At 41.8% G+C, this 23963-nt stretch overlaps 1 protein-coding gene across 14 annotated transcripts in view; it reads left to right on the top strand.

Moving 5' to 3' along the window:
- The window catches only part of APBB2 (amyloid beta precursor protein binding family B member 2), a 331632-nt gene that overhangs the window by 218484 nt on the left and 89185 nt on the right, over positions 1-23963 (top strand). For 8 of the 14 annotated variants that reach the window (XM_019751904.2, XM_019751900.2, XM_074324595.1 and 5 more), the window contains 4 exons: positions 9641-9849; positions 18368-18430; positions 18816-18901; positions 18996-19056. In XM_019751904.2, the coding sequence (XP_019607463.2) occupies positions 9641-9849; positions 18368-18430; positions 18816-18901; positions 18996-19056 (419 nt within the window). The remainder of the gene's footprint in view (positions 1-9640; positions 9850-18367; positions 18431-18815; positions 18902-18995; positions 19057-23963) is intronic. The other 6 variants (XM_019751905.2, XM_074324596.1, XM_019751912.2 and 3 more) reach the window with 3 other exon arrangements.

Below are 23963 nucleotides of genomic sequence, written 5' to 3'. Positions count from 1 at the left end.
CTTTCACATAGAAGCCTGGCAGCAGCAGTCCACTGATATCGTGGCTGTGTTCCACAGGGACCTCAGGAACCCAGATTCCTCAACCATACTGCTCTACCATCCCTATGGTATAGCGTGTATCCTCCTGGTCTAAGGTGGCATGTCTGTTCCAGACAGCAAGAAAAAAATGTGCCTGTGAACTATTTTATAAGGAAGGCTATGAGAAGCTGCCATACAATTCTTATACTTACACCCCATTGGTTAGAATGTTACCTCCATGGCTACATCTAGCTGCAAGGGAGGCTGGGAAATGTAGTCTGTGTTCTGGGTGGTCATGTGTCCAATCGAAAGTTTTTATTGTTTTGCAAAAAGACACTAGATATTGATGGACACCTTGCAGTGTCTGCTACAGGTAACTTGTTTATGAAACCCAAATACCAGGCTTCTCATAGACAAAAGGAAAAGTACAGAATGGTTTGCCCAGTTAACTTTATTATTTTAAAAAAACTGTTTGCACTTAATTACCTGTTGCACAACATGGTTACAATTTAAAACAAGATTTACAAATTAAAACCATCCAGATGTAATGTGCAACCTTCATTATCAGTTATAGCCTGTGTACCTCCAGCTCTGTTTCCCACATGATAAGTTCCTCTTAGATTTGGTACATAGAAAAAGTTGATTTTTGATAAACTTCTTTTATTAGATAACTGAAACTTTGTAAATTTTTGGAGCAAGAAATTAAATTTCTTCTCAACTCTGTGGCTCTATCTTCATGTTATTTTGTTGGTTGAAATATATTTTTTTATATAAGCTGCTTCAAATTTTCTTTTAATTTAGGTGGAGAATATCTCAAAGGAGTAATAAAAAAACAGCTTTTACCATGATTCTTTTAAATGTGTTTTTTAAAGTTAATCTCAGAAAAACATTTTTCTCTGAATTCCTCCGCCTCATCCATAGTCTAAAAATCCTATTTTACATCAAGTATTAAAGCTTGTCCACTAATCACTGTGGCAGACTGAACAATTTACTTCAGTTGATTTTTTAAGGGCACTTAATCTTTAAAAATACACTTAACAAATAGCATGGTTCCCAAACAAAAAAACACTGAGATTTCATCACAGTCAATCATAACCGCTTTCCCAACCTTGATCAAGTTATTTAACATTGCTGAAATCTATTTCTTCACCTGTAAAATGAGGATATTATCTCCTCTACCTGTGTCACAAGATTTTGTGGGATCAAATGAGAGTGGATTAGTTACAGCACTTTGAAAGTCTAGCAGTGCATACCCTTGTTCTTATGTTGGAAACAAAATATGTGCATTTTACTCTATAGGAGTACAGTTCTACATGCTCCCACTTATAGATTTCGATTTTAGAAAAGAGGGCATCCACCTCAGTTTACTCTTTTGCTGTGCTGATGAAGGGCCAAATTGTAGTTTGTCATTGAATATTGTGTCTATTTCCTAGATTCTCAGTAATCGTCTTTTGTTCTAATATTAAACGTAGCTGAGAATTCACGTCCTAGCACGCCACAATTTCAAATAATAATGACCTTGAAATTGGTCAAGGCAACCCCTGGGAAAACTTTCACCTTGTCATCATTGCCATTGTGCACCAGCCTAAGGAGGAGCACAGCTCTAAGAGAAAAGTGTATTGAAGACCCTGCCAAAACAATGGAAAAGAAAATTGGCTCTATTTAATATACTTGAAAACCTGTCTACCTTGAAAGAGTACAGTGTCAGTAATGATTCTATCTAATTGTGTGGAAGCCAAAGAAAGATTCATGCTCATAGTGGTATTTTGTCTTCTCTTCTCTAACTGGTCACTGTGAAAGGATAATCAAATGAGGAAGTTGTGTCGCTGGGTTGACTGAGGATATGGCAGCTGGACAGATTCTCTGAATGATGTTGTACAGTTACCCTTTGCTTAATTTCCATACAATTATAGATCTTCCTCGAACACACTGTTTAGGATTGGGCACTAAATACCCAAACTTGAAAGCAAAGCGTATTAGGCCTGATTTGTTGATCTTTCTGCCAAACCTAGTTAATCCCGTCTGGTATTGGACAAATACGTTGCAGCCATTCAGTAGGTGAGTGATCTAGTCAGAGAACTGGAGGAAAAGGTAACAAACCTGCACAGCAATTTTACATACACGTTATGATTTTTACTTTTTAAAATTATTTAAAAATTGCTGATTCCGAGAGCATAGCCACCTATGCTCATTCTCTGTTCATTACTATTATTAGACTTTTAGATTTAGGACATTTGTTGGTTTCATTGCAGGTTTTTCCCAGCACTTCTTAGAAAAACAAAATTGAGGTTACTGGAATGGTCTGTAGCTTTCTTAAAGCAAAATATGAATCTCCGTTCAAGTTTTAAGTTTTTATTTTTAACTTTTTTAGGGGGCGAAAGCCATTAAGGCCTGTGGCTTTTCAGTAGTGGTTTTAAATTATGCTACTTTGTACTTTGTGCACACTCTAAAAGGAAATAGTATGCATTCTTAGGTAATATTTCATATTATCTTAAGATTTGAATATCTTCTTTCATAACTTTTAAGAAAATGCATGTTTTACTGTGTATTTAGGTGTTTAGAATGAGGTCTTCCAGTGATATTTAAAATATTCTATAGCCAGGTCATATGAGTAACCTCAATTATATGTATGTATAGGTATGGCTGGAGGGATGGATATTGACAAATACTAATTTTTCTCTCCATATAATTTTTAGCTGCTTAATAATCTCACGCCGTTTAGTTCTTAAATTTGTCTTTTCAGAATCCTCCTGACTGCTGTATTGTGTTTCGATTTTGGTTAACAGTCTTGTGAACAGAGGCATATTTTCCCTTTTATCTTCCACCAACATCAGATCAGCTCCTATTTCCAAACTTTCATGCGGACATAAGGTAGCCCAGAAGCAGTCTCAAAAGAAGAATGTCTTAAATAATGCAGCACACTTAGCAAACTATTTTGTTTGGACTTCCTTTCTGCTTCTTTAGTGGCTCAACTACATGACATAAAACAGCCCCATGCTGATTAAAGAGGTGTCACATGCTCAAACCAGTGTGTTCTCCTAGGCTGCATAGTATCTACAGGGACATGGGAGTGGCCAGGGTTATCATCTAGTCCTCGTGTTCTTACTAGTAAAAACTCCTTTTTTAGTGAAAACACACGAGGTGGTTGCAAACCCTCAGAAATCTTAGTTTTTTAAATGAAATGCACTGTGATGGATGCAATTTCAAAAACGTTTCATAGTATAGAATATTTTCCCCCAAAGCCACATTTGAATGAAGCAATCGATAGCTAATAATCACACACATTTACTGAGCGACTAGTACGTGCCTGACTTCGTGCCTGGCACTTTGTTCCACGTCCGCCCTATGAGGTAGGAACTGTCAACAGCTCTCTCAGACATTGATCAGACAGGCCATTAGAAGTTAGGCCGTTTGTCCAAGGTCACACAGCTAGCCAGCGCTGAGGCCGAGACTTAGGCTGTCGGCTCACTGCAGAGCTCCTGTCTGCGATAGTGGTGTGGCTCTGAAGCAAATGTAGCAGCGTAAGCCCAACAAACGCTATGTCGCCAAGGAGTTTAAATTAAGAAATTCTCTGTTGATCTTATGCCAAAATACTTGATAAAAAGATAGAAAGTATGTAGTGTTACAAGGCCCAAATTTAAGGCCCAAGTCAGTTCTTGGAATATTTTACCAGAAAACTCCTCAGCTACAAATAGCTCTCTATTTCAAGGACATTCAACAACCTTATTACTTTTATTTTTAAAGAAAAATATGGAATAAAGTGTTAGGAAATTAACACTCCCCAAACTGTTAAGAGTTTTATTATAACTGTTAAAGGAATGCTACCCCAGGAAAGCTCAATTGAATATAACGTGTGATTTTTCTAAGGCTGTAATAGACATTTCAGGGTCTCAATTATGCCTTGCAAACAAATATCATGAAATAGAAGAGGCCCTGAAACTGTTTTTGGTGTGAACTTTCCTTCCCTCTGTCTGGCAGGCTGGTGGGTCAGGATTTTGAGAGCTCACAGATTTTAAACACTTTGGGGCTCGTTTTGTTTCCATCGTCATGGGGCTGAGGACAATTTTGCACCAATTCTAAGCAACCTCTGTATGCTAATTGGAACCCTCAACAAATCTATAATTAACAATCTAGCCTAGAGTTCTGGCTCTGTGCTATTGTCTTCAAAAGTTGGTAATGAAGCTAAAGGAAATGAAAAGTCTTGTTTGCTGTATTCTGACAATCAAGTTCTGAGTCCAGTTAAAATAAAGGAATTTGTTAGTGAGAGAGGAGTGTGGCAAAGGAAGCAGACCACAGGGTGATCAGAAAAAGAGTTTTCAAGCTAAATTCAAATCGTTTGGATTAAAGCATCTGGCTCCCTCAGGAATAACATTGCTCAAAAGAGTAGCTAGCAGCAGCTGTAACTAAAACTTCGGAAGAGAGTTTTTTCTTCTCCAGGAATGGGAGCATTGTGTAAATTACTCTTCTGATTTTGAAAACACAGATCGCACAAGGCCTTCAAGAGTTTCCCTTTGCATAGAGGGTGAATTCTTAGCCCTTGCTGCCTTAAACCTTATCCTACACCTGACCCCTCACTCTGGTTACTTTTCTGTAATGCCGTGACAGGCTCTTTCCTGCCAGTTGGCCTTTGCACTGGCTGTTCCCTCTATTGGGAATACTGTTCTCTTGTCACTTCCCAAGGCTGGCCCCTTCTAGTTTAGGGCAACATTGTTCTTCAGAGACCTTCCCACACCATCCTGTCCAAATAGGCTACCCCATCCCCAGACGCAATTGATCACATTACTAAATTTTCCTTCTATTCATTACTGTATTCCCAGCTTCTAGAATAGTGCTTGACATTTATAGGAGGCCCTCAATACAAAAGGATGAGTGAGTAAGTGGATGAATGAATGAATGATGGAATATACATTCACATTTTTTCTTTTGTGGAGCCAGTAGTTAGATGGAGTTTCCTGGAAAAGAATGATTACCTTTTCTGTTTTCCTAGGCCGATGAGGTCTGGAGACCAGCAGGATGAAATCAGCACCACCTGGGAACTGCTAGAAATGCAAATTCTCAGGCCACATCGTAGACCTACTGAGCCAGAAATGCTCGGAGTGGCACACAGCAATCTATGTTCTAGCATGTTCTCCAGGTGACTGTGATGCTTGGGAACCACTGCCCCAGGTCACTGAGACAGGACCTGGGTCTATCTGATGACCTCTGCGTCCTCAGCCATAAAACAATGCTTGGCACAAAGTAGACAGGAAATATTTGTTGATTGAATCAATCTATCTGCTCTTTCCTCCCCACCCCCCTCACCCATGCCCTGCACCCCGAAGGCGCTCGATACACAAATGTTGAGGAGGGGAATGAGTGCCATTCTGAGGACCTGAGGGAAAGCTTTTGTGCTCTGCACTGCAGACCTTGCCAAATTCAGAATCCCAGCTCACCCATTCCTCATTTTTGTGGCCTCCAGGGCAGGAAAGGAAATTTCCATCTGCTGCTGGTAGATGCTAATTTGTTTTCATTTGACCCTTGTGTTCCTGCAAGTGAGCCCAGAGGAGAGGATGGTTAGAGGTGGACTTGCCTCACACGCAGGCCCCTCCAGGGAGGGGAGCAGGAGCTGGTCCCTGTGAAGGCGCTGGGGTGGAGCCAGGCCAGTGGCCCAGTGCCAGAGGTGACTGGAAGGGGTGGGTCTTTGCTGCTCACATATGGGCTTCTTGTTCCCACGCCAAGTATTGCTTTTGGCTCAAGAGGCTCCCAACTAAGTCCCAAGCGGGACTTTCTGGGGCTCTCAGCCTTGCTATTTTTACACTCTGACTTCCAGGCCTTGCTTCCTGTTCCCTCAGAAACAGAACAAAACCATGAACAACAAAGGGCCACAGAGCCACTTTGAAAGGGCACCTATGGCTTTCAAGTCTTATGCTGAAGCATCCCGTCAGCTGTGACTTTGCCTTCAGTGAGGTGCAGTGATAATGGAAGACTGGAAAGCATCTTGCGTGCAAGACCCTGCAGGAAGGATAGGAAGGAGGACTAGGTGGGAGCTCACAGTCTCTGCAGTGTGCCTGGGGGTGGAATTTGGTCCTGAGACCCCTAATGGGAGGGCCCAGGTGTATGGGCAGCTGGATTTACTGAAAGCAGAATTAGGGAGGGAGGCACAGAAACGCAGACCCTGTGTAAAGCCTGCATGGGAGGTGTCCTCATGGGAGGTGTCCTCATGGGACATGGTGATAGATCGGGGCTCAGGGCCATTCCCTGGGGTGAATCTTGGTGCCATCTCTCATCAGCTGTTTGACCTTGGTCAGGGCAGCTGACTGGGCTCATCACCTCAGCCTTGCAGCCTTTTCTTTTGTTTTCTCCTCGTTATTCACCTTCTGATTTCCCCATAATGCTTTTTCTCAGGTCTCTGGAAAAGTAAAATCCATGTCTGCATAAGGACATCGTTTACCCCCGTGGCTTTAAACCAGGCTGCCCTTTTCTCTGAACCTGGGATAACAACAGGGTGTTCTTCATAGGGCAGCGTGGACACTCCGCGGGCTCCTGCAGTAAAGCAAAGGAGAGCTGGATGCTGCAGCCCCCAGTCAGTACCGTGTCCTTGTTACTGTTACTGCCAGTATTGCTGTTACTCGCTCTTGGAACCTCATGGCAGCATTGAAGGACTTAGGTCGAAGCCTCCAAAGGCCTGGATTCTTGTCCTGGCTCACTGGTATTCCTACTCATGCCTTCTAGCTGAGATTGATGTGAGCATTATATGTGATCATACGTGACGGTGTGCTTTACCTGATGGGTGGGGAACCTTTTTTATTTTTTAATGAGGGCCCCAGACCCACAGTGGGGAAAAAACTCAAGAATCATACAAGGCAACTTTATTCATTTGGGTATGGTTCGTGTTTGACAGAAACCCAGGAAAAGTTTAGCAACTCTGCTTAAAAATAGACAACAGGGGACATAAATCTTTATTTTTAAATGTTGGAATATATATAATATATATATGTATATATGTATATCTATATATGTGTACATATATATGTATATATATTCCAAAATAACCAATATATAATGTGAATATATATATAACCCACACATTAGATGAGAGACAGACATTTAGAGAAAAAGAAGGGATCTGTGAAGCAGAGGTATAGCCGGTCAGGGGCATGGTGCGTGATGGGAAGAAGTCTCGCAAGGCGAGCTGGGTAGAATCTGATCTTACCTGGCTTCCTCAGATCCCCAGAGTCCAGCCCTGCTGAGGGAACCTGGTTGACCTTCTTCTCCAGGGGAAGAGTCACCATGAGATTACCATCTTTTATCCTTATTCTTTGAACCATCATGACCATCTAATTCCATAAATTCTGTAGTGAGCATTTTTCTTTGGGCATATGAAAATATTTTCTTTATGGTGACTTCAGTGAACTTCATATATAATTATATTGTTGGTTTTGAAGACCTATAATATAACAAACAGTGAACATTTATGTAACGAATATGCCTATGATATGTCAACCTTTGTTCTGAATGCTTTGCGCGCTACCTGGTGAGGCAGGTACTGTTTTGATTGTGATTTTGGAGGTAAGCATCTGAAGCCCTCGTCAGGCAGCCAGAGCTGCAGGCCACTGACTTGTCTCTGCCCTTGGTCTGATGTGATGTCATATTATGATAGTGCTATATGTCGCTATTCATATATGCTAATGGCCTCGCTGTAGAGACAACTAGGACAAACATGCAAATTCAGGCCCTCAAACCTCAAAAACCACAGAAATGGTAACTAAGAAGAAGCAGCCTCTTTACAACCTTTCAGTTTTTAGCCTCAGGGCTTGTCTGTGAGCCACTAGAGTGGGAAGGAACACCCAGTCTAGGGTTTTCTCCAGTGTAATCCAGAAACCCATGTATTTCACCTTTCCTGTGCCATTTGAGATGCTAAAAACAAAAATAACAGCAAAAACAACCCACTGAAAAAGAAGACAGGACATAGGAGTCTATACATATGTTTGTTTCGAGTTGTTTCTGCAAAATTTGGGTAACTTGAAATTATTTAATCACGCTTAATTTCTTGTAGGGGGAGGGGAAATTTCCATTATAATTTGAGACAAGTGGCAGTTTGGTCTCTGGCAGACTTAAATGAGGAAGTGAATGCTGGGACCCCAACAGCCTCATGAATGCACATCTGTGCCCATAGTCTTAATCAACCTCTTTGTTCGGCTTCTGTTTTTCTTGTTGCGGCTGTAACAGCCTCAGTGATGTCTGCCCACATGATGCAGGGGCGTGTGCATAGAGCAAGGCCCACAAGCTTTCTCAGTTGAATTGCTGTAAAGCGCTGCAGCCTCTTCCGAATGGCCACAAAGAAAAGGGCCTAATCCTTAGCATAAAGTGATCCCCAGGTTTAGAGCTCAAATTTCTTAAGTTTTTCTATCTGCCTGCATTGATACAGCTGCCTCTGATTCCGCCATTATGCCCCCATCGCTATGAATTTCTTACTCCAATCCTCTTCTCTCTCCTTACGTCTCTAGCACTTGAATTCATTTCATATTCAACTCATAAAAGGCCAAGAATGATATTTTTAAAAACAAATGGTTATTTAGTAAACTTATAAAGTATTCACATAGGCCAGGGATGGCTCGAACTGTCTAATAGATGTATTTACCCATCCCCCAACAGTGTTTTCAAAAAATTATTTTTTGAATTTGAATGCCTATGGGCCTTACACATGCTTGCCAGTTTGCCACAGTCCCCACCATTCTCTGTTGTTTTCACGCCCACCCTACTTTATATTTACATTACTTGTCCGGTTTTAGAGTCAATCTGGTCACTTCTTGAATTCCAAGGCTTTTCCAGTCTGCCTTCTTTGGGAATCTTCTGTGTGCAATTTAGAATTCTAGAGTATTACAAAAAACATTGCTACTTTGCATATGTTTATAATCAAATGGGAGGAGTTGTTAAAGAAAATGGAAGTTATAAGTATAGTACTCATTTATAGGAAGCGGTCAAATACTCATCGCTGGGAATGTTACATGATACTAGCCGGTAAATCTTACATATTCACAAAGGGATAGTTAATTGTGGCTACTGGAGTGTTAAACCTGGAACATCCCTGAAGGTGAAAATGACCAAACTGGAGCTGTCCTACTTTGGGAACATCATGAGAAGGCAGGGTTCTTTAGAAAAGAAATAATGCTGGGGGAAAAATGGAAGGCAGGAGGAAAAGAGGAAGACCAAGTAGGAGATGGATGGACTCCATGAAAGAAGCCATAGGCTTGAGTCTGCAGGAGCTGAGTAGGGCCGCTGAGGTCACGACAGTGTGGACATCACTCATTCCTAGGGTCGCCAGGAGTTGGAGCTGACTCAAAGACACGTAACGACAACATTGGAACTTTAGCTTGTTCATAGAGTTCTTGGAGTTGTTGAATGACTAGACAGTAGGTCAGTGACATCCATATTCTCAAGTGTCAACTTTCCTTTCAGTTCTTGTTCCTTTCTGTATCACTTGTTTTACCATATTTTGTATCCATAGAATGGCTGTAGTTCTTCTCATTTGGGCTATGGACACATCTGCCCATCAAATTCTCCTGAAGACTAGTACTGAACTTTGGAGACTGTAATTTGTGTCCTCTTTTAACAAAACCCTCTCTTTTCTTCCATTTCCCAGCAGATATATGGAGTGATCACTCATTTCAGACTGATCCAGATTTGCCTCCGGGCTGGAAAAGAATCATCGACATTGCTGGGACCTATTACTGGCACATACCAACAGGAACGACTCAGTGGGAACGGCCTGTCTCCATCCCAGCAGATCTTCGGGGCTCTAGGAAAGGGTCACTTAGTTCTGTAACGCCATCTCCCACTCCAGAGAATGAGGTAAAATGGAGTGTCTTTTTAACGACTTAGTAGAGTGAATGTAACTTGTGATTTCTCTTGAGACTTGTTGCTTCTACCCCAACAGGTCATCAAGGTAAGCTTTTTGATGATCATGCATGTTGCATTTGAAATCTCAGTGATGCTTCCTCTTAGTAAATAGTGTTAATACCATCGTTCAGGGATGTTTTCATTTTTTAATGGCTTTTGATGTCTTGAAACACCATTCCAGGAACAGAAAGTAAGAGGGGCTGATTAATGAGAGGTGGTTAAGATTCCCCAGGGCTCACAGAGGCAATATTTTACCCTGCAGGTGCCTTTGCATGGTGCTGACTCCATAAAATATTTACACAGAAGAACGTCTCTTGACCAGACATCTTATAATTACTGCATATCTTATTATTCTTGGGTTCATTTGATTGCATGGGGAGGATGTCTGTAAGAATAACCCTTGAGAGCCCTTAAATGCTCAATTTCTATTTAAAAAAAGGATCTGTTTATTTAGCAGAAGTGACATTATTTTAGAAATAATGAGCAGCATAAATTTCTGCTATCCCTGAGGAAGAAATATGAATGTTTAAACAAAGAAATGAGGCATTAAAAACTTCCACTGTGGTATTTGTTAATATTAAGATTCCTGCAGTAAACCTTTGTGAATCCTGATAACAAAATATTCAAGAGAATTCTATTTGGAAAAGGTCACAGTGAAGTATTGGCCTTTTTTTGGAGAAAAGTGATTTGATCGCTGACACCAAGACATTTCTGCCGTTTTGTGACTACAATCTTTTCTTTCAACAACCCATTTTCTTTTACTTTGGGGACATGGGTGGCATTTGAACTGCATCTCTTACCTGCAAAGATTCAAAGTTTCTCTATGTATTCACAACTATTAGCACCTTTCCTTAGAGGAAACAAGAGAAAGACATCTTTGATTATGTACTTGTTCTTCTCTGGGAGGCAATAAAACCTACATTCCAACCATATCCTTCTGTTACTAGGCTTCAGCGTCTTACTGACGCAGCCTGGACCTCAGATCCTCCATCTGTAAAGTGATGGGTTGAGGCGAGCTGTACCTTCATTGGTACACAAGGGCCTTGGTTGGTTGGTGTTTTGCCCTGACAGGCACATGCTTCGGTTCCACTGAACCACATAGGATTTTGTTGCTCATCACTAGGCGATTATGACAACTTTTTATTGAAGCATCATATTCCTACTCCCTGAGCAAGTTCTACTCATTTATTCAGGTATTAGGTGCCCTGGTGGCGAGTAAAGATGAACCAACACAGCCCTGGTGCTCAATTTGCTTAGCATGTAGCGGAGTCCTCTTCCTGTCCCACCCCAGGTACATCCTGGCATTTCTCCCTGGACCACAGAGTGGCTTCCCAGAAGCTGAGCCAGCCAGGATGCAGCCTGTGCTCGCACTAAGGCACAGATATCCTCTCTCTTCCTTACCTGTATATCTTTGCTCGTGGCATCTCCGTTAGAATCTCTTTCTCCACTTCAGGGCTTCATTCCCTTTTTGTAACCCCTTTAACCATCTTCACTAATGGAAAGTGTCCTATAATCAGAGAATGCCAGGGTGGGAAGGGAACATCTGATACCAGCATCCATACATTATAAGCAGGGAAACTGAGTCACAGAGAGGTCAGTGACCAGTGGCAACTGGATCTAGAACTCGGAGTTCCTGACTCCTAAGTCAGAATTCTCACTCGACGTCTCTGGCTTTGGGATTTCAGCCTACTCTGCTTTCTTACTGTCCCAGCGTTGAGGAGATGAGATACTGTTTCTGTGCAGTGAATCTCTTGTCTTCTGGGTGTGGAAGAAATGAGGTCCTTTGTAAAGCCTGCCTCCCAGGGCCAGGGTATGGGTGTGATGGAGTCCAAGGAGGGCATCCTGAAGTTTCTGTGGCTCAGATTTTTATTTCTTTGATTAAAGTGGTAGACTTTTGTTTGTTTCCATGTTTTGGGAAGAATGCAGCACAAGCGACGGCTGGCCCTGGGGAAAATTGTCAGGTAGCAGAGTCCACTTATAGTCCCTGTGCCTCCTTCTGGTGCCCACTTTTGCTTATTCTTCCCCTTCTCCATGCCTGCTTCCTCCTTCCCCTCCATTGCTCAGGGGCCCTCCCATGGCCCCCCCTCCCCGCTTCTCCTCCCTAGGGTCAGTGTTACTCTCACATACCCCAGTACTCAGCCTTCCAGCTGCTTTTTGTGACTTGTGGTGTCCAGAGTATTTTCATAAATGTCATTTCATTTGTTCCTTTGAGTGGCAGAGAAGACAGCTATTGTGCTCTCTATTTGAGAAAAGAGGCAACTGAGGTTCAATCAGTTGAGTAACCGCGCATCCGGTGTTGGATGCGCACACGTCCTGTTCTCTGACTCCAGATCCTGTGCTCTGCCCAGTACTGCGTGAATTTCCACCTCGCTGTGGGTTCCACTCCTCTTTTCTGTTGCTAACCATGCCTCTGTGTTGACAGTCTTGTCCCTCCAGTGAACTTCGTTAATGGATGTGTAGTTTGAAGTTTCCGAGAGAGAATGACTCATATCCAGCACTTTAATGTGGGTTGGATGTTCTTCAGATCAACCTTTCACTTCATACACATTTCTCCTGTACATAAGGCTATCATCATTAAGTCAAAGAACCAAGCAGATTTAAAAGGTGATAAATTAAAATCATAAGGAGGTAGAGAAGAGAGGAAAGGGAGACTTGGGGAAAAGACTCAGCCTGTCACATACCCAGGACATGGAGATGCTGAAATGGATATTAAACCAGAGGCACTAAGGGTAACCAGTGTGTACAGTGCAAGGCTCATGCCTTATCTCCTTACTTCTCATAAAACCCTGTGCCTCTGGTACTAGAGTTGTGGTTCTCTTTTTACATATGGCAGCACTGAGACACAGAGGTGAAGGAGCTTGCCCAAGGTCACACGCGTAATCGATGAAGTCAAGCTTGAATGAAGGGCTACTGACCCCCAAGCTTCACTATACTGTGTATTAGGGGGCTTGGAGAGCCTTGAATCTCTTTACCTTACTCGCAGGGAGAGCTGTGTCATATGCAGAGCCTTCTAGAAAATGACTTGTCTTGATAACATGATCTCAGGTGCTTGTAACAGTTGAAGAGAAGTGATTATTTCTCTGACACCATTCCTTTGCTTCCTAAATAGAAATCTTTTTCAACTAATTTGCAAACATGAGAAAAAGCGAAATGTTAAGGGAGAAAAGAAACTTGTAGTATGTTGTGTTAGAAGTGCATATTTTATTCAGCTTTTCCCTGAGCTGGCTTTTAAAAAAAAATCAAATAAATAAGTGCCAAATCTGTTGACTAAGCTTCTCAAAAGTTTAGGACTGAAGGCTCCCTTACAGTTTGAAAATTCTACATATCACATTCCAAAGTTTACTGGGGAAGTGTTAAGCGCAGCAGATAATGTTTCCCCTGCACATGCCAGCAGTATTTTTGAAAGTTTATAAACTGGCCAGGAAGCATTTGCTGCTGAAATTTGGCCCATAATCATCTCCCCCCAGTCCACTGATTTGTTCCAAATTACTCGGCTGTTGGATTTTAGAAGAGGGAGCCACACAGAATAGTTTTATGAATAACTGTTAGCCCATAGGCAAGTCTTCCTTATAATCTTTCCAACCGAAGGTGTTTCCTAGTTTTGTAAAAAAAGAATATGGAGGAGAAAGTGGGTCAGGACAGTGATCTCTTCTTGGTCATCATTCACTCTGTTCTTCCTGCATTGTTCGTCGGAGCCCTGAGCACTAACTCTCTAGGAGGGGCAAAATCCATGTATTATGTTAGAACCTGTGGGTTTCCATATACACTTAGAAATAAGATGGCAACCCAGAGGGGCCAGTCTGTCATCAAATTTACTGAACTTCTTGACCCCATCAAGTTATCATGATATTTTAGAGCTCATAAGAGCCTTCAAGGAGGGCCTAGTGGGTGCTACGGTATTTCTCAGCCTAGATGAGCCAAGAATGACCTCTGGGACTTATACATAGTACATGCTGATTCCTTGGTCCTACCCCAGGCCACTGAGCTAGACCTTCTAAGGGTGGGGCCTGGGAATATGCCTTTCTCAGAAGTTTTCCAGGTGATTCTATGCTGAGTAAGTATAAGAGCTGGTCCTCTAGGGAATCTAGTCTCCCTGTTTTCATCTATATGTCACTTCCTCTTTGGCCTCATACTAGCATCTCCTGTGAATTATTGCTCTCACACCTCTGCTTTGAAAGCGCTTTATTTCATTGTGTCATTTTGTAGTATTATTACTTGTGGCATGTCAGTCTCTCTTCTGTGGGTTTGGGGCCTGTCCATCTCATCTTGTGTCCGCAGTACTTGGCACAGTACTAGGTATGTGGTGAGGTCATGAAGTGTTTGCTGAATGAAGGCGTAAACCATCTGCATAGCTGAGGGAGCTAGTTGACTTACTGTAGAGGCAGACCCAGTATTAGAACCCCAGGGCCCCTGACCCTACCCCCTGGTTTACAGTTTCTACATTTAATTGCACAAGCATTTGTCAGTCTGTTTACTAGTTTGCCTTTTTTTTAAATAATGAATTTTATTGGGGGATATTGGAGAACAGTGTGTTTCTCCAAGGCCCATCAGCTCCAAGTTGTCCTTCAATCTAGTTGTGGAGGGCACAGCTCAGCTCCAAGTCCAGTCGCCATTTTCAGTCTTTAGTTGCAGGGGACGCAGCCCACCATCCCATGTGGGAATTGAACCAGCAGCCTTGTTGTTGAGAGCTCGTGCTCTAACCAACTGAGCCACCTGGCCGCCTCTCCCCCTTTTTTTTACTTAACTGTATTGTGTTTGTATGATAAACCATAACTCTATTCTTACAGAGTTGCATCCAACAAAACACAAAGTGTTTTAAAAAGAAGGAAAACTGTACACACGTAGATGAATACAATGCTCGTTAACGCTGCCTGGCCTGTTCCTTAGGATTCCAGATACTCTGCTGTTTATCATCAACGCCACACTTACCAAATCTCAAGTCTTAATAATAAGAGGATTAAGAAACATGTTCGTAACATTTTGTAGTCTCCAACTTTTTATCCTTACAAATGACCTTATTTTTATTTCTATTTTTTCCGTTGAAAGAGTAGAGGATAAGGAAACTGGCATTTCCTGGGCATCTGTTGGTAGCCAGTCTCTGTGCTAAGGACTAACGTTCTTGATCTGCCTTTGTCCACCCTGTGACAGGAGGTCTTCTTAGCCCTGTTTGATAGGTGAGGACCTGAGGTCACAGAGCAAATGAGAGATAAGGCAGGATTTGAACCCAGACTTTCTAGCAGAACTTCTGAAGTGCACACAGAAATGATACGATTTCAGCTTCCATCAAAGCCACTGTGGAACATTCAAGTGCTTTCTTCTCTACCTGGTTCTCAGCAAGTTCAACCGTCCACCTTGCTCCCCACTTTACATTTTGATACTGCTTCATAGAGACTTTCTTAGTGCTTCCTAGGGACTGTCCCAGCCCCTCAGAGCCCGTCTTTGAGAATAACCCTAATATTCACTTCTTTGCAGCCTAAGGGCAATGCACCCGTTTTGTTTGATCTGTGGAATTCCGTTGCAAGATCTCAGAAGAGACATCTGGGAGAAAAAGAAAGCTCTCAGTCATCAAGGTTATGCAGTTGAATTCCCTTAGTGAGTCCACCCTCACACAGCTTCTGCTGAGTGGTCACAAAAGGCGCCAGGCTCCAGGCGCGGGGTCAGTCCCTGCAGACACACTGCTTCTGAGGAGCTAAGGCTCCAGGGCTGTCCCAGAACTGAGCATGATCACCATAATCGGGCAGGGCTGCTGCCGCCTGGGCAAGGTCAAGGCAAGCACCAGGAGAGTATATCCCCAGCTATGATTCTGAGTGGCACCAGAAGGCCACTCAGCTGCATTTCTGGCAAGATTATCAGTTGGGAGGCCTTGGCTCATGAAAGACGGCTCTGTTCTTCCTTTACTATCCTGCTCCCTATGTTGAGTCTGCGTTTTTCCTGAGGCATATTGGCCCACCTGCCTTTCCCTCTCACTGTCTTTCTCTTTCTCTCTTCTTTGATCTCTCACTCCCTCTACTCGGACTACAGACTGTGGTGGCTGCGGCTTTCTGTAGAACCAAAGAAGCTTTGTTGGGTTGTTCTTTTTTTTTTTTTTTAAATGTATTAACAAAAATGTGGTATTATCTCTTCTTAATTAAAAAAAAATAGATAAATGGAATATGTACTTCTTAAAATTTAAAACGAATTGTGTTTGTCTTTCATTGTCCTTAATTTGAAAAAGAAAATTGTGGTCACTTATTGGAGAGAAAAAATTTTTTAAATGAATATTTTTAAATATAGATGGGGGAAGAAAAGGTCTTTGACCTAATCGTAACATGAAATGTAAGTTTCTGTTTTTCCCTGCTTGATTTTTGTGCTAAAGGGTTTTTTTAGGAGCACCCATGTTATTTTAAGTTTTCACAAAATCACTGTATAGGGCCTTTGTTTATGTAAATCTGTAAAAAGTGATTGTTGGAAATTTGCCGGCTGACTCATGTCTCCATAGCCTAAAAGCTAAATTCATGCAGTCTTAGAATTATAATCAACTTTTACTTTACAGGGACCCCTTTGTCCAAAGAGTAAATACATTAAAAAAATTTTTTTAAAGCCACACACACACTTAGAACTGTTTTATTAAATGCTAAAGATTTTTCTGAATACTTGTTTTATATAGTTCCATTTTTTTCACGCTGTCCGTTCCCAACACAGTGCCTCTTGAGTATAATTTCTGATTTCAGATTCCTTTTGTCAAATACCCACCCTTTAAAAAAAAAAAATTACCTTAGTCTTCCTAATTCATTATCTGATAACCCTTTTTCAAATTCAACTTAAATGAAAACCAACTATTCCTCACATGGAAACAATAATGATGGTTTGGGGCTAAATATGATTTTTTTATTTTAAAGAAATTTTAACTTAAAATTTTATTTTCTACTTGATATTTCAGGTCCTTATCCTGAGTACTTACTTATTTCTACTCCTACAGTGGTGACTCTAAACCTTTTTTGGTCACTGGCCTCTCTGAAAATATGAGAAAAGTTGGGGATTAGCTCCCCAGGAAAACATACATGCACAAACCCCACTTATTTCAGGGAGTTCACAGGTCCCCTCAGCTAACAGGTGAAGACTCTCCTGTGTGATTAATTTACTCCTGAGGGAAAACTGAACCTGCCTTTGGGGATGCAGTAAGGAGAGCAGTAGGGGGCTGGGCAGCACTTCTGCTCTTCTACTCGATAAACTAGATTATTTTAAATAAACAAATACAGTCGTTTAACTTTTATTTTTAAAACTAGTGCATTTCAGGTGCCTCATCCAAAAAAAAGAGTGCAGCAATGCCTGTGCAAGAGTAATAATGAATCATAGGTTCCGACCAAGTTAGATAAATGCATCTTTTAACACACGGGGCGTTTGAACTTAGCTTCTTCTGCTTTGAGTTATTTCAAAAATTGTCTTAATGTTGTGAGCAAAAGTTATAGGTCAATGTTCCCTTATCATTTGCAAAGCACTTTGAAAGTTACTTAGTTGAAAAGTTTGTATTACTGATTTGTATCAGAGAAAAGAGATTTTTGCCTGACAAGTCAGCGCAACAAATTCATAACCATGTCCCTGAGTTTTATTAGTATTATTTCCCCAAATTGTAGATGAAAAATATTTGAATATTCACTCAATCTAGTTACAAAAAAAAACACACGAAAAAAAAACCAAAAACATTTCCTTGTTGTCTGAGGTGAATAAAGTTGTTTAAATTCAAAGATCTATTGTTAGAGTTCCACCAACAAGGCAAGGCTTTGAGCTTTGTCCTATAATTATGTTTAGAAAGTCATTTTGTGATCCGATATTAATTTATGAAGAGACTTGGGTGGCAATGAATTAGAAGAATTTACATTAGATTATTCAGAGCTGTTTTTTGTTAGGTTAAATCTCAGTAAGGTGATGTCAGGCTGTGTTCCTTATTAACTGTCTTTCCCCCTTCATTGTCCTTTTTTCTTTTAAGTGAAAATAATTTGATCCTGCAGCTTTTTATGCCCATAGCCACCGGCATTCCTCAGTTTCCAACCCAGCATCTTGACAAGTATCATCCCTAATTCTACCCCGACCTCAAGAAAACAGTTCTGTTCGGTTAATAGGAGTAAAAAAAGTTTCCTGTGGAATTAGGTATGCTAGGCATTTAATATTTGGAAGCATTTTGTTTGTTTTTAAGACCACATTTAGAAAATAACTTCTCTGTCTGTTAATGATGTTCAGTCATTTGCTTTGGTAAGTAAAACACCATCTCTTTCCTCCTGCCTAGTCTTTAGAATCAAGATCTAGAGAGAGGGAGCTAAGAAGTCGCAGTTAGAATGAATTTGTTCCCTAACCCATCCTGTGACTATCAATGCTAACGACAGTGTCTTGTGTTGTTGTTTTTTTCCTTTTTTCTTTCCCTTTCTTTTCCTTTTCTTTTCTTCTTTTTTTAAATCAATGTGCTTTTTTCTTATGTGAATAATTATATGTCTAGAAACAGCCATGGAGTGATTTTGCTGTTCTGAATGGGGGAAAGATTAATAGTGACATTTGGAAGGCAAGTATATGGTCAGCTTTCAGACCATTTAATAGTTTGTCCTTTTTGCATGGCTGTGGCTGTATCTGTTTCTTCTTTGTGACCATCGTGCATTTTGCAGGGACAGAGTGATGGGGCTTCTTGCTAGGGCTGCCCAGCTTACACACATGTTGCCTCTTTTTTGACTTGTGAATGACCTCAAGCTGATGGCCCCAGGTTGCCTGTTGTCTTGTAAGCGGCAGCACTTGCACCAGTCAGCCTCCAGCAGCCCTTGCATGCCTTTTTCTGTCTAAGCTCACATGCACTCTCTGCCTCGGGCTGGGAGGACTTTTCCCCCCCATGACACTTGAGGCCATGTTGTGGACCCACGCCCATTCTCCATTAACAGGCATCTATTTTCCTCTAGGATTTGCATGCAGCCACAGTTAACCCGGACCCCAGTCTAAAGGAGTTTGAAGGAGCAACACTACGCTACGCATCTTTGAAACTCAGGTAGGGCTTTAGAAGGACTGACCGTGATATGTGCCTTTGTGCCACCAGAGTTTGCAATAGAATTCTAAGTCCAGTTTTCTGCTTTTCTTTCTAGAAATGCCCCACATGCTGATGATGAAGATTCTTGTAGTATCAACAGTGACCCAGAAGCCAAGGTTTGTAAGAAACATGCTTTCAGCAACCAGGTTATAGTCTTGCATCAAAATAATGACTTTGGATAATGGCCTAGTTTTTACAAACCACCTACCCAGATCCACTTATTAAGTTATTATCCCTCAATCCTCTCTCTTTCCTAATCTCCCTGCACTCTCTAGGCCAAGTTAGGTTTGGGAGGATTTCTGTAATCATCACGATTCTGCCTGTATTTCAGAATGTTAAATCTTTGCACAATGTAGTAAGTTAAAATTATCATTTGATGGGATGGGTTTCTGAAGGCTTTTGCAGAGTTGAACAGGTGGTACGAGACCCCTCACCTCCACCTCCTCCAGGGCAGTCTCATACCTATGCAGGGTAAAACCTCTTTGCCATTCCTGTCATAAACGCAGGCATGTTTTGACGGAAAGTGAGCGTGAACCTTTGCTTCTGGGCTTTGGGGGAGGGGGGGGTACCAGCAGGGCCAGCATTGTGGGCACACGGGGATGCAGTTGCACAGGGCCCAGTGCTGAGAATCAGGGCCCCAGGCCCAGGGTTTAATGCTGTGCAGTCGCTGCCTCCTTGAAATTCTTCATTTTCTCTTTGACTTTGAGTTTTATTAAATGAAGCCCAGTGGGGCAACAGTGTATGCACCAGGGCGTCAGAGCCTTGCTCGTGCACAGTCCTGCTGCCTCCCTAGTTCCCCAGATGGTGCTCAGTTGCCCGTTCCCTGACTCTGTGACACCCAGGCCCTGCCAGACCTCCCTGCCCCTGTCCCCACCCAGCCTTCCACCCTGGTAGGGGCCTGGGGTTAGCATGGGAGAGTTGGTGCTGGGCACGCAAGCTCCACTACATTGAACGTCAAAGTAGTGGCCTGCACAGCCCAGGCTGACAGCACATGGTGTGTTCAGGGGGTGACTTAGTGGGGGTGAGGCCCACCTACCCTTAATCTGGATACCTAACGTGTCCTAGCACAGATGTTGCAATAAACTTGAGGGTCACCCATCTGCTGTGGATTGATAGTGGGGGAGGGATGAATCCATGAGAAAGAGGGATTCCTGACTCAATTTTCCCACCCCCAGTCAGGGCATGGTGCATTCATCCAGCGGCTGATGGGAGAGGGAGCCCAGAAACTGATGATCTGTGGGGGTGGGCAGGACCCCTTGGCACCTGTGATGGTCTGCACGCACCCTGCAAGTATCCGCATGTATGAGGGAGCATGACATTAAATAACAAGTTAAAAACACCATTAACAAGTCGAGAGAGAATGAAGAAGAAAGGGGAAAGTTTCATGTTTTAATACCTTTTGCAGCATTGTTTTTTCTGCTTTATGAACAAGGGGCTGTGTATTTTCATTGTGCGTATTTCATTTTCATTTGCAAATTATGAAGCTGCTCTAGGTGTTTTTTCTGAATCCCAAAGCAGATCTGTGTCTATGAATAGAATAGCAAATCGGTTCCCTTCGTAGTAGTTAGTTATACCACACAGATTCAAAACCTTGGCTCCTTTGCCACAAACTGCCATATTGCCATCGGTTCTGTAAGTCCCTCAGGGCTTGCAGTTGAAATCTCTGCAGCTCCTGGTCGGCTCTGCTTTATTCTAAGCACAGCCTAATCAGATGAAAGCTGCTCCAGAGCCAGCGGTTTTCTGAACAAGTCCTTGGACTGTGGCTCTCATGCTGACCTTTAAAGATGAATTTTATGGCAAGGAAGAGATGCAGTAAAACAGGAAAGTGGGTTGTGAATCAAATGTGCTTTGCTACCAGGTGTTTTACCAGGGCTGTCAGTACAGGCTGGAGGAGGAGGGGCGAGCAGCGGCAGTATCTTTCTGTCCCCATCAGGGCTGGGGCAGTGATGTCCGTAAAGCCACCGTGTGAAATTCACAAGAATGGGCAGGGAGGGTGACGCCTAGAATGCAGATGGAATTGGGACCAGGAAGAGGAGGCCTGGGTGAAATATTACCTACGTGGGTGCTTTGCCCCAGTTGTATTGCCGACCGAATTCTTTATCTGCCACCTTCCTATGGCCAGCATGTCTATGCCAGTACCTGTTATGAATTTGCTTGTGTTAATACGTAGGCTCAGCTTGGTCATAAGTTACTGAAGTTATATTTAGTTCTAAACTAAGTGCGTGTATTGTATTATTTATTGTATGCCCTACTTTGTTCCATAAAAGATCTGAGAAGACTTACGAGAACAAACATTTTCTTTAAAAGGTGCAGAAAATAGAAGGGAATGATCGGTGAATCTGTGTGTTTCCATCGAGGGTGAATGGCATGAATCCATGGAAGCACAACTCAGAATCTTGAAGGGATTTTTCTGCAAAGTGTACCTGTTTCTACCTACCCCGCCCACCCTAGATTCTGAAGGTCCCCCATGCTACAGAAAGCCACTGTCACTTTTGAGGACCTCAAGCATGTTGAGAGGTTTCTGAACCCTACTGTATACGAGTCACACTGTGTATAAGGCGGGAGCATCCCAGTTCCTTATGGAACGGAATGGTCTTTCTACTGCTTCGTTATAAAATAATTGTAATAATTAATATTTCAGTGCTAACTTTTTGCCAGGCATTGTCCTAAAGACTTTATTTCTATTGACTCTTATCCTCACAAAAATTCAATGGGCCAAGTATCACTGTCTCCATGTTTCAGATGAGGAAACTGAGGCATAGAAAGTTCGACGGCTAGTGAGTAATAGAGTCAGAATTTGAATTCAGGCCGTGCGGCTCCAGAGCCTGTGCTCACTAGGATCTCTAGAGAAATGTCTCACTTGGAGCCTCACTGAGGGGCTACCAGCAAATAATGTGATCGGTGTCCTCAACAATATTCCAACTATTTTTAGATAAAGAGAAATTTGGGTTTTTCCAGCTGGTGTTTCATAGCATTACTCATTGGAAGCAAAGGACAAACACCCAAGCAAAACCCATTTCCAGTAAATCAGTGGAAGATTATGACGATGGGGACCAGCTTTCTGCCCCAACAGATCAGGCAGAGATCAGGCTAGACTCTAGAAGTGGAATGGAGGCAGCTTTTTTCAGACTATCCATCAGTAGTATAATTGCAACTAATTTTATGATAAAGGTTGGGCACAGACAGGAGAAAGCTGGGGTTGGAGTGGAGATCTTCTGTATGGCTGGTGATTGGCAGATCTACGTCCTCTGGAACTACCATGCAGATGGTGGGGTGACGTCCCTTTGAGGAAATCGAGGTGTCTTGCTGTGCCCCTCCTCATGTTGCATGGTCATGCCACCTTCTAGAGGAAGTGGGCCAAAGGAAACCTTGTGGGGAAAGCCAAAATGTTCTTTCAGAATTACAACTATTTCAAAATCCAGCAGCCTTAAATGCAGTTCTTTTTTTACAAATTTTGAAGAAGTCAGTGAGTTGAGAAGTGACTTTAATGAAGCCATTTTGGAAGAGCCCCCACATCACCACCACCTTTTCCTCCTCTCCCATCTGCCCTCTTAGTCACTCCTTCCCTATTTAATGCTGCCAAGGACACATAAGAAGGTCCAAGTGCCAAGACCAAGGATTTTCCAGATGTTCAAACTCTGTAGAAGTTATTGTTTTAGATAATCCTTTATGTTCTTTGGATTCCCTGCTATGGAACAGGGAACTGAGTGTCTCCCAAAATAAGCAGAAAGTATCCTTTTTTTAGAAAAAGAAATAATAATTTCATGTACCATGAAAATTTAAATACAGTCCCTGAGGAATGATAACTAAAAAGATTATTGTAGGAAATGTCTTCCTTACTCCCTAAAGGAGACTTGCATGCTAAAAAAAAAAAAAAAAAAAATGATTTTCAGAATATCAGGATGTGAATACTTCCAAATCTTCTCCAGCCTCTCTGAGTCTGGGCGCCTTGATAATCATTTGTTCAGTGAAACCTCTAAGTAGCAATGGAAACGTAAAATGACCACATAACCACACACATATATCCTCCCTTTCTTTTTCCCCTTCCCTCCAGTACCCCACAAAGAGCAAAGTATTTTTATAACTCTGAAAATGTATTTCAAGCCTACCTAATTTTTTATACAATAAATATTTTTGTAGTTGATAGCAATATGAGTCTGTGTATAATTCTGAGCTCTTTAATTTTTTATTTTAAAATAATTGTAGATTTATAAAAGAATAACAAAGATTGAGTTCCCATCTGTCCTTCACGTAGGTTTCCTTAATAATAATACCATCTTCACAATCATGGTACAATTGTCAAAACTAAGAAGTTAATATTGACACCATATTACCGTGTTTCCCCGAAAATAAGACCTAACCGGAAAATAAGCCCTAGCATGATTTTTCAGGAGGACATCCCCTGAACATAAGCCCTCATGTGTCTTTTGGAGCAAAAATTAATACAAGACCCGGTCTTATTTTCGGGGAAACACGGTATTAACTGAACTATAGACTTTATTCACATTTTCCCATTTTTTTCACTGATAATCCTTTTTCTGTTCCAGGACTAAATCTAAGATACTCCGTTGCATATAATGAGCTTTTTAAAAATTATTTCACATATTCCTTTCCACAATTCTCAGGTTTGTCATTCTTAATTCCCTTGTACTAGGCCATGTAATTCATAGTACTATAATCTGTCTAGGCACCCAGTGGCCACAGAAACAAGGACCAATACTGCGGAACAGAACTGCAACTTCATAAAATAGATGACTTTTTTTCTTTTAAGTTGTTGCTTTGATATTGGTTGCTAAAACTGATATTACCAGGTCAAAGGCTATCAGTTTATGGCTTCTGTCACTTATTGCAAAATTGCTTTTCAGAAAGACTACAGCAGCATATAATTCCATCAGTAATATCCTAGAGTATATCTCTGTCCACTGCCCACTCTCTAGGCTTTGTCATTTTTATTGGTTCATCTTTGTTTTATTGCATGTGAGCTACTACCTCCTAGTTTAAAATTTCCGCTTCTTAAATTATC

The sequence above is a fragment of the Rhinolophus sinicus genome, linkage group LG02, assembly GCF_036562045.2.
Source record: "Rhinolophus sinicus isolate RSC01 linkage group LG02, ASM3656204v1, whole genome shotgun sequence".
NCBI classification, from domain to species: Eukaryota; Metazoa; Chordata; class Mammalia; order Chiroptera; family Rhinolophidae; genus Rhinolophus; species Rhinolophus sinicus.
Note: the sequence above shows the minus strand (reverse complement) of the source record. Positions and strands in the feature narration are given on the sequence as shown.